The 10,761-nt window shown below is 34.1% G+C and overlaps 1 protein-coding gene across 1 annotated transcript; it reads left to right on the top strand.

Annotated features, from left to right (window-relative positions):
• The first annotated feature begins 2,254 nt into the window (after positions 1-2,254).
• Positions 2,255-8,910, top strand: LOC146164611 (sugar phosphate exchanger 3-like). Its single transcript, XM_083383076.1, has 13 exons — positions 2,255-2,381; positions 2,694-2,808; positions 4,098-4,190; positions 4,677-4,708; positions 4,828-4,879; positions 5,116-5,358; positions 5,549-5,681; positions 6,205-6,368; positions 6,653-6,794; positions 6,860-6,961; positions 7,029-7,184; positions 7,745-7,854; positions 8,227-8,910. Exons 1-13 carry the CDS (start codon positions 2,335-2,337, stop codon positions 8,338-8,340), a joined length of 1,503 nt encoding a protein of 500 aa, XP_083239202.1. The 5' UTR covers positions 2,255-2,334; the 3' UTR covers positions 8,341-8,910.
• The last annotated feature ends 1,851 nt before the right edge of the window (positions 8,911-10,761 follow it).

A 10,761-nucleotide genomic window follows, 5' to 3' on the forward strand; every position in this document is an offset into this window, starting at 1 on the left:
ACTTCCGGCACATTGACAGCGATAAAAAAAATCTAGGGCAAATTTTCGTGTTACCTTCTACTTATTAATCTAAAGGTTTGTTTACACTAGTCGCGTTTTGCTTCTGGCGTTAGCATCTGGCGCAAAACGCTATTGTCGTCCAGTTCACGCATAAAGCGTTGCAATTGTTAAAGGCAAATTTCCTCGCTATACTAACCAAAAGCGTGTTTGAAAAATTTCAAACTATCCGCAATGAGTCGCATAAAGTGGATTGAGGTTTATTAAATTTCTCCGAACATAAGCTGGGGTATAGGGGCCAGCCACAAAAAAATATTTGGCTGTATAAGAGCTACAAATGGATAAAAAGCTTGCATTTAGGGAGTAAACTCAGCAAAAATGCAAGAGAGGGAAGGGGCATGGCTTTGTGCCGCGATACCTCCTGGGAGCGATTAACTAAGCTCAGTTATATGATGGCAAACAAAAAAGTTTCTTAAGGTTAATTGTAACGGTATGACGCAGCCTGTGGCGTCGAACGTAAGATTTATTTTAGATTCTCTTCCAAACTATAATCCTTGACCGCGCTTGCAGGAATGCAACGAAATTGCCTTTGGTGGCTCGTGACAAAATATACTCGGACCAAACTGAATTAGACTATAAATGTCATTGAGCAAAATGTGTAGGCCTATTTGTTTTATGTTCCTAATGTTAATGCGACACGTTGAAGTTTTGTCAATTTAAATAAAATATAGGCTGCGCTTTTTTTGCGCTTTGCTCGATTGTTAACCTCGCTTTAAGCTTATTTGTTTTTATAAAGTAACGTTATATAAAACACGCAAATACGAAATAAAAAGGCACGGTCTTCAGATTATGTTTATTTTAATATTGTCAACATTGTTGGTACCGGTTTTTAATTTTTTTTTTTATTTTTTAAAACTCCCAAATGTCCCCCTAATAAAATCGGTGTTCCTTAATATATTTAGCAAGGTGCGACATCTAGCGGAGTTTATTATCTAAAAACTACTAAATAAAGCAAAAAACACATTGCGGGGCAACAAAGAACGAGTTTCAGAGTGTTTGAAGCCTAGTAAATCTTTTTTGCGCACCCAAAGCATCTTTACACTGTGCGACATTTGATGGAAGGATTTGCTGATCCAATGGTAAAATATATTTGCCGCTAGGTAGCAGCACAGATAATTAGGTCATTCAGGGGGATCCCCTCAATTGAATAAAAGCAAAGTGCAATCCTATTTTAAAAGGCCTTTATGCCTTTGCCCAAATAGCTTTTGGTGCCACTTAACTCGTAGAAAGCGCCTATCTCGGAGTTGGTCTTTTACACTGTTGCAAAGGTCCAGAAGGGCATGGGCGCTGGTCTAGAATCCTACTACAACGGATATTATTTGGTTTAGGGTGTGGGTTGGTGTTTTAGTTGGGGTAGGTCAAGTATTATTATTACATAGTAAATATAATAATACATGACCCACCCACAGCCAAACGCTAACCCAAATATTGTGCGTTGATTTAGTTTTTGTTTCAATACTGTGCTAGGATTCTATACCTTTACTATTCCAACAATCTGAGGTTTACCGACCTAAGAGAAACACAGGGATCTCAGCTCACCGTTACCTTTTAAAGAAACCCTTTTTTAGATTTCAAGTTTTTTTTGTTATCGAAATAGTCAATGCAATGCACACGCAAAGTACGAAAGTAAATAACATCGGCAGATTAGGAGGACAAACCTTAAACCACTGTAATTGTTTTCTTATTTTATGTATGACACCTGACAAAGGTTGTTTAAATGCAAAATCCAATTGTGTGTTGTTATCTATAACAGTGGTTCTCAACTGACGGTCCGCATCAACATTCCTGCCGGTCCGCCAAATGTATTACAATTTTATATCTCAATTTGCAAAATTCAAGATGTTGAAGACTTATCCATCAAATTTAGAACTTCGCCAGCTCCGTAATTTTCAGCATTGTCACGTAAAATAGAGTTAATGGACTACTTTAGACTTAATTGTATGTCACAATGCTGCAAGTGTTTTGGCCAACTGTTTAAAAGTAGGCTACAACTCGTTTAAGTCTTGAACTTTAATAACAGTTGTTTGTGAAAGCTAAGAAGTGTTTTAGTTGCATACTGTTGCATTATTAAATTTTGGATTGACTTTGATTTTTGAAGGTCCACCGGCCCGCAAAACTTGTTTTGAAATTAAAAAGGTTGAGAACCCCTTAAACTCTGTACTTTAAAATTTTGCTTTGACATTCACTCTTACTTTTCAGTGGCCAAATTCTAAAAGTGTATAAAACTATGTAAAATAAACAAACTTCATCTAGTATTGAGCTGCACATTTGGCTGAAATGTGGAATTACCATCAAGTTATTATTTTCCTGTTAACATTTTCATGGTATGAACTTTTGTTAATAACAATTAAATAGTGAAGTGGATAACTTTTGTGCTATTACAATAAAACATTAATATTTGGTTTGTAAAAGTTACCATCATTTAAAATCAAATAAATGAGCAATTAAAATTCCCAAAACAAAAAAGTTAACATGTTTTTTTAAGGTATAAAATATCTAAATGTTACCACTGTTACATGGTGCACTAATTGTGCTAAAAATCATATTTCTTTATCCACCATACTTTTGGAACAAATAGAATTATGCAGCTGTAAAATTATTTGGTTGAAAAATCCAGTGAAATTATCTGTTTGTAGTTATTCATTGTATCATGCAACACGGAAAACTTTCAGCAATGTGAAGGACTCACTTTCTAAGGAATGGACTCCATCTCCATGCAACATGACATATCCATGTCTGTGGCCTAATGCAGTAGGTGTATTATTATTTTAAACAGATTTATTTTATTGCTTGCCCCAAACTAAGATGTTTATCAAGATGTAAGTCTTTATTTCTGAATGTGTTGTTTAGTAAACATGTAAAATAATATATGGGGATTTGGGGAAGTTTGATGTCTGAGATTTTACTTTTATACCGATAGGCGATATCTATTTTTTTTGAAAAATGACTGCAGTGTGGTCCAATGCCAAATGGCATCATTACTATGCTCAAACAAGCAAAATAGATAAATTGAAATGTTTAGTGTTTAATTTTTATTGGTTACTTAAAAATTGCTTTAGCAGTAAAAGTTTATTTATTCCTTTGTTAACCTTCTGATTATTAAAAACTTGTATTAGATCGAAAATCATTCATAAAATTCCTATATCAATTTGGTACCCTGGGATCTGCAGATATACCACTATAGAAGTGAAGTCACAATATATCTTCAGATATACCAGTTATAGTATTGGACTTAACAATATTACCAATTGGCATCATTGGTATATGCTCTGTTCAGATATTATCATACATCCGAGTTTTATGGTATGTTCAATGTGTTAAAATAGTAAACAAAAACTGATTGTAATAAATATTTTAAAGCCCTATGGGGAAAAGGGACTCCAGCCAGAAGCCTAAAATTAGAACATCATTAACGCAGGAATAAACACAGTTTAGAATAAGAACTAAATAGGACTAATACCAGCATAATTATGTATAAATAGGAATAAGTCATAAACCTGTCAGAATAAGACCGAAAACACCTAAACAAGGCCTATATAACCTTTTACCTAACCCTAAACCCCACCCCTAACTTTATCCCTTAATAATTTCAGCTCTGACCCAATTTCTCTGTTTACCCATACCTAACTGCGAACAGGGACAAACAATTTTGTGCCAAAAGCTATTGGGGCTCCGTTCAAACTAGGGCTCCCCAACGTCGGCACCAAAATGGCCGATGCCAGATGTGTCCCCTAATCATCCCATACCCTCTCCCTAGAGTTTCAAAGCATTATTTTGTTCATTAGGCCGTATTTCGATGAATTTAGGACGTATTCCTGCGCAGTGCGCATTTGGCTTTATAACTTTATTAGTTTTATTGCTATGGTAATCTAAATTGTTCTGATTTAGGTATTGTTGCTTTGTAGGTCTTATTGTGTGTTCCCAGGAAAATGCTTTTAGGTTGCAAACCTTTTATTGTGTTGTTGTGATGAAGAAACACAGCTTGGTCTTGTAGTGTTTACAACTTTATTTTGATTGACAAACTTATTTTTGTGTTGTAGACCTGGAACGATCAACACATGTTTAATCAATACTCAGCCGCTGAACCATATTTGGGATTGTTGGACACCCTTTTTATGTTTGCCTATGCAATAGTAAGTTGAATAAAACTAAATGTTACAAGACAAATAAAATGTTTACCAATTTTATATAAAGTATACATAGTCGTGTATTTTTCTGCTTTAAACTCTGTTCTTTTATATGTTTGATATAAAAATAATAATTTATATATATTTAAAAACAGAAAATTTTATATGTTTTTACGGTAGACATGTTTTATGAGAGACAATAAGATAATACCTAGTTTAAACAGGTTAAAACAGTGGGTTTAGAAAACAGCTTTTACTTAGCTTAGGTAAGCAACACATGCATAATGCATAATATAGTTGCAAAGTGGGTACATACATTTATATTTAAAAAAATATTACCTAAATGAGGTGATGCTATTAAAGTTGTGCACTTTCTAAACCCTGAACTGGTGTATCACAGGAAATACTATGTCAGCGTGTTTTAACTGCTGAATCAGGTTTATTGTTAGCAAAACAATATTTTAAGCTTGTTGTTTTTTGTTTTGTATACAGGGTTTATACTTCAGTGGATTTCTAAGTGACAGGTAGTATTTTGACGTCTTTTATATGTATATATATATGTATTATTTAAGTTGAACACCACATAAACAATAATGAAAATACATGACTTTACTTATGAATTTAATCCAATCCATTTGTTTAGACTTGACTTACGAAAGGTCCTTTCATGTGGAATGGTGATATCAGCTATTTTGGTAAGAGTGTAGACTAATTTTAAAGAATTTATATCATTTTGATTAAACTTTTTTGCGAAACAAGTACAACAAACTTTGTTTTAAACATTAACTAAAACAATGGATTAAGTAAAACATTGGCCTTAAGAAAACTATCAAGAATGTTAAACTACTTTCACATCTGGATAGGAGTAATCCTAATGGACAAACTTTTCCATTAAATAATGTTAATGTCACTTTGTTACTTTTTTATTTAGGTGTTTACATTTGGTGCTCTGACAAAATATGTTCATTATTATAACAAGTATTTTTATGGATTTATTTGGTTTCTAAACGGTTTGGTGCAATCCAGTGGTTGGCCATGTGTGGTTGCTATAATGGGAAATTGGTTTACCAAGTCAAATAGCGGCCTTGTTTTTGGAGTATGGAGTTCTTGTGCTTCAGTTGGAAATATAATTGGGGCACTATTCACGTCAGCAGTAATTAATTATGGCTATGAGGTACGTTTGATAATAATTGTACAACTTATTTTTGTAGACCTAGTGCATTCAATTTTTGATTACTTAAAAGTCTCAAACTACAAATTGTAAAACATTTTTTTATGTATACCCATAATTATATATTCCTTGTTTTAATATTTTTTCATATTTCCTTGTTTTGATTTTTTTTTCTTGTTTTTAATTTGCACAGAACGCGTTTTTAGTCACTTCCCTCTCTCTATTTTGTGGAGGAATACTTGCGTTTATTGGAATTGTGAGCTCCCCACATGAGATTGGATTGGAAATCAAGGAAGATCTAATGGTTAATGTTGATGAAAATGAAGGTAACTTGTAACTAGGGATATTCAAAGTAGATATGTAGGCATGCAGTGCAATGTCAGCGTTTTTTTCTGGCAACCGCTTTGCGATAATCTTCGCCTATTAATTAAGTGTCAATCAAGCGTTCTTGGACGAGCTACTATAACATGTATAATTATAAGTTCCAGAATTCGCAATTTCAATAAATGCGTTAGGTTGCAAAAATAACAAAGGGCTACCTACGAGTTACTTCAAAGGTCAACTTTAAACAAATATTCAGCAACTATTGCTTACACCTTATGCGTTTTATTTTTTATATATAGTTTTGCATTACAGGTAACACAACTGCTTCAAATGACAACCAACAATTAAATGATTAAATTTTCATTACACTATACACAGGTTAGCAAAGTGTTTCGCGATTGATTGCATGATTACCCCCCCCCCCTCATTGATTGATACGGCTCAATCTACTAAAATGCATTATCTGTTTGGCTGTATGTGCAGAGCGTTAGGCTCAAGTATATCGTTGCTGTTTTGTCGTCTCAGACACCGCAGATTTGCTACCTTCACCCGATTCTACTTCTGACAATCAGGAAGCGGAAGACTGTGAAGAATATGGAGATACGGAGGAAGTTAAAAACTCTCCTAAAGGGCCAAAGAGCGACGGGATTAACTTTTTTTCTGCCATTTTGTTACCCGGAGTTTTATTGGTAAATCATGTTTGTTTTCCTTTGTAATGTTAATTTTGAGCCGTTTTACAGCAACCATTGTAGTTTTGTGAAACGTCAATTTTGCAAAAGATTACGAAAAATGATTAAAATTTAGGGACCAAAGAACGTTTTATTAAAGAACTTGATTCTAAAAGGGTCGAAATTAAACTTTGTATACCATATTATATATATATATAAAATATATTTTTTTGATATTTTTTGTTGTTGATAAATTTACTTTTAAACCGCGGTTGGATTCTACTTTTGCCCTCATCGTTTTACAGTACTCCCTTGCTTACGCGTGTCTAAAACTCGTCAACTACGCCTTTTTCTTCTGGCTGCCTTACTATCTCACCAACAACTTCAAGTGGGACGACAGCAAAGCCGACAAACTGTCGACGTGGTACGACGTCGGTGGTATCATAGGTGCAGTGTTAAAACTATGCTTAAATCCTAAACAGTTCAAAAACATGACACGTTTCGTCTTTCAGGTGGAATTGTGTTCGGAACGTTAAGCGATAAGCTCAACAGACGGGCTCCGGTTTTAGCAGCCATGCTCGCCATTGCACCTTTCACTCTGTGGGCTTATTCAAGTAAATTAACTTTACTGTTTTTGTCCCCGCGCTTAGTGTTTGGTTCTAAGTATCCATATTTGCACAGAATCCTCGCCGAACGTGGCAGTCAATTGCGTTCTGATGGCAACCGTAGGCGTATTCATCAACGGCGCATCGAACATTATTAGTTCCGCCGTGGCGGCCGATCTGGGCAAACAACCGCAGATTGGTCAAAACACCAGGGCTCTTGCCACGGTCACAGGTAACGTTTTTATGTGAAGTTTTTTTGTATCTAATACGCATTTCTGGCCGTAGAAACTTGTTATTTTTTGCAAGAATTTATTTGGGTTAGATAACAGACCACGTTTGTAGTATGTTACAACTTAAAGACTACTAATGCTGATAAATTAGATAAAATTTCTGCAGAGTTTTTTGTGTTGCATTTTGCCAAGAACCCCGTATTTATTTTACTTTTATTTTTTTGTTTTGTTTTTTTGTTAGTTGTACATCACAGTTCAAACAACTGTCTCAAATAGCAGTGTTTTTGAATTTTAACTATTTGGAAGTATTTGTTTGTACAATATACATATACATATGTTAGCAAATTGTATTGCCAATAACTGTTGTTACTAAAATATATATCATCGATAACCTCCCCCCCCAAAAAAAAAAGTTTAACAATTTATTTAAAATATATTAAAAAAAAATATATAGTATAAAAATATATGTATTCTCCATTTGTTGTTCCAGACTTGGAACGTTATATGGTATAACCCCTTCTACTTTAAACATCCTCAATTGTTAGCAATAATTTTTTGTTAGGAATCATTGATGGTACGGGGAGCATAGGGGCAGCAATTGGACAGTACCTTGTGGCCGTTATTCAACTGCACCTTGGATGGCAATACGTCTTTCATTTTTTTATTCTTATGGTAAGTCAAACAAATCTTCGTTTACAGACTATAGAAGCGCAATCAAAGGACCTGTTTAACACTCTAATATCTGAAAGACTCACTTTTCATATTGAAATTAAACTTATATGTTTTTTTTTATACCAATCTATCCGATGTAAATAGAAAGTAATATAGTAGGTTAAGGCCCATCAAACAAGAAACGCACAAAAAATGCTGATCTCAATGTTATGATTTATTGTTATTGTAAAAAAATTTGTAATACAGTTTATATTTCTATTACGACGGCATATTATTAATTTTTTTTAAATTTATGTCCAATATTTTGTTAAGGAATGCCCGATGTGGTCGGTATCGTACAGGTTGCTTTGACGTTTACTCTTATTTTTCTAGGTTCTTTTAACATTGGTCTGTATACTTCCGATGACTGTGAGGGAGATTTGGTCGTATGGAATATTCCGTTGTTGCAATTTATCGTCGCGGCGTAATATTGATACAAGTGAATAGTACATTTATAGGAAATCTGTTTATTGCTACAAGAACAACTGTCACTGACTAATTTTTTCCGAACGTGTTGGGAAATGGATCCCAAATTTACCCTAGTGATTTTTTTATTCCTTTTGTGCAATAAAGCGTTGAATAAATTGTAATCTAAATACTTATATAGCCTACTACGGGATTTAACGTAAAAGTCCACTTTTTAGTCAGTTGTTATCCTACCCAGTAAGGATTTTGCCTGAAGCATGATAAGCTTAAATTTTGAATAATAAGAAATATAATATGGAAGAAATTGGTTGAAAATGTTACACGTTTATGTGTTCACAACTCAACATACGAATAATGTGAAAAGTAATCAGACTACTTATTAGATTCACCACTAGCTTAGTTGGTTTACAACAGGCCTAGGCAAGTTTTTCTCCTTTCATGACAGCGTATAACCTACAGTTGTGCTTAGATTAACTTATGTTTATTCAAGCAAAATGAATCTCTTAGCATTGGCGCAAATTTTGGAATAGAAGCCGGTTTATGGCAATGAAAAAAAATGCAAGGCCAAGAAAATATTTTTTATCATTTGAGGTGCTCACAAACACATTACACTTGCATAATTTTTTGTAAAATCCGCATTAAGCCTTAGGACTGCATGCCTGCCACCTGCAAAGCCTACGTTCCCTCTCACCTAAACTGTCCAGTGTCCTATACTTGCTCTGTAAATACATTTTTTACTTTTTACAATGTTATTGTCTGTGTTGTGCTGTTTCTGTTAAATCAGACTATAATTTTTGTCATTTCTCGCATTACGCGGTTCTCTTAGGGCAGTGCTTCCCAACCAGTGGGTCGCGAAGCATTTCTAAATGTTACAGTTTTCTGCATTTATGCAGCAATGTAACAAAAACAATTGGATGTGTTTTGTTGCATTAACTATTTCAGTACGTACGCCAGTGGTAAAGATACAGGTTTTATGTAATTGTTAAATTTTCAATTGGTTGCATTTTAAATTATTGCTAAACAATTTAGCAATATCTTACTGTGGGTCGCTCAATAAAACTTTTATTAGGGAAAGGTTGCCCATGATGGGACACGTTTTTTCAAATGATTGTAGTTGTGAGTTATAACAATAATTTTGAATAATATCATGCCTACTTGATTCCTCTGCCCTTTACGCTTAAAAAACATTTAAAACTTTGTAAAACTTTGTAAAATCGTCTTAGAAAAACGTTGTTGTGTCCCGTCTTTAGAAACCAGAGTTTCATATGATGGGACACTGTGATGATGGGACAGGAAGAATCCGTTGTTTTAAATTGATCAATTGTACCACAAGCATTAAAAACAACTTTAACTCCACCTGCTACACTTACATAAGTTTAGAACTAGCCTGTTTAGAACAATTTCACAGAATCTTAGAACGAATTAGCTGCGGTAAGCGAAAATTAATATTTTTAAATTAACAGGACAAGTGCGTGGCAAAGAATGACTGTCTTGGAACTTTAGTTTTGTTCTGTCTATATTTTTACATTGAATACATTATACAAATATTCTGCCTGTGTTGATAGCTTTCAACACACACGACCTAGGCCAAATCTTGTCTGTTCGTTTGTTTTTTAGTGATCTTTTAAACAGTAATTTTGTTTTAATTCGAATAGGTATGGTTTTTGTTAAATGAAGTTTTACCTGCATTTACAAGATTTCTTACAAACATGTTGATACGGTGATCCATTTTAACCAGGTGCATTTCTTAACGTATTTTATGGATAGGGAAACCGTATAAAATGTTTTACGTCATACATCAAAAATTTAAAACCAACCATATTAAAATTTGTTAGTTAAAAACTTTTGAACTATAACAAAATGTTGGCTTCTTAAAAAGAGGTAATGGTAAGTCCAATTTTTTGTCACAATAACCCAAAATGTAGGTTGCAACAAATAGTTCCTCACTTGGGAACGGCCTGTCCTATCTTACGCACCCCACATCACCATATACAGAAGATATACTGGCTGCTTATAGGTACAAGATAATATGAAAAACTTCCCTGTATAAGTAAGCCTGGTAAATTACCCATATATTAGTAAAAAATGAATTTTATACAACTTCAACAAATATGAAATAACTCAGATATCAAAATATTAAAACCAGCAAGAAAACACCCCTATTTACTTTAGATTGATATGTTGTAAAAACGCCGTCTGAAATGTTTTTGTGTTAAAATGATGGCTACCATTAGGTGCTTCAAAAAAATAATTAAGAATTGGCACTACCTAATGGCACGTTGATGTAATCCCCAAGTCCCGACTCAGGCAACGTCCCAACTAGGGCAACCTTCCCTAAAAGTGGGTCGCGAACAGACAAGGGCTGCGAAGTCGGACTCGGATCGAGTAAGACCACGTAAAACTACCCGAGTTCCGAGTCCGACATGTGCAGTACCAAATTTT

The sequence above is a fragment of the Ascidiella aspersa genome, chromosome 2 (assembly GCF_963924565.1).
Source record: "Ascidiella aspersa chromosome 2, kaAscAspe10.2, whole genome shotgun sequence".
Lineage (NCBI taxonomy): Eukaryota > Metazoa > Chordata > Ascidiacea > Phlebobranchia > Ascidiidae > Ascidiella > Ascidiella aspersa.

Excerpts from the sequence above, each read along its gene's own strand:
- LOC146164611 (XM_083383076.1), top strand. The coding sequence starts at position 2,335 with ATGTGGAATTACCATCAAGTTATTATTTTCCTGTTAACATTTTCATG. Across the intron at positions 4,191-4,676 it reads TTATGTTTGCCTATGCAATA|GGTTTATACTTCAGTGGATT; the intron begins GTAAGTTGAATA and ends TTTTGTATACAG. Across the intron at positions 4,709-4,827 it reads AGTGGATTTCTAAGTGACAG|ACTTGACTTACGAAAGGTCC; the intron begins GTAGTATTTTGA and ends CCATTTGTTTAG.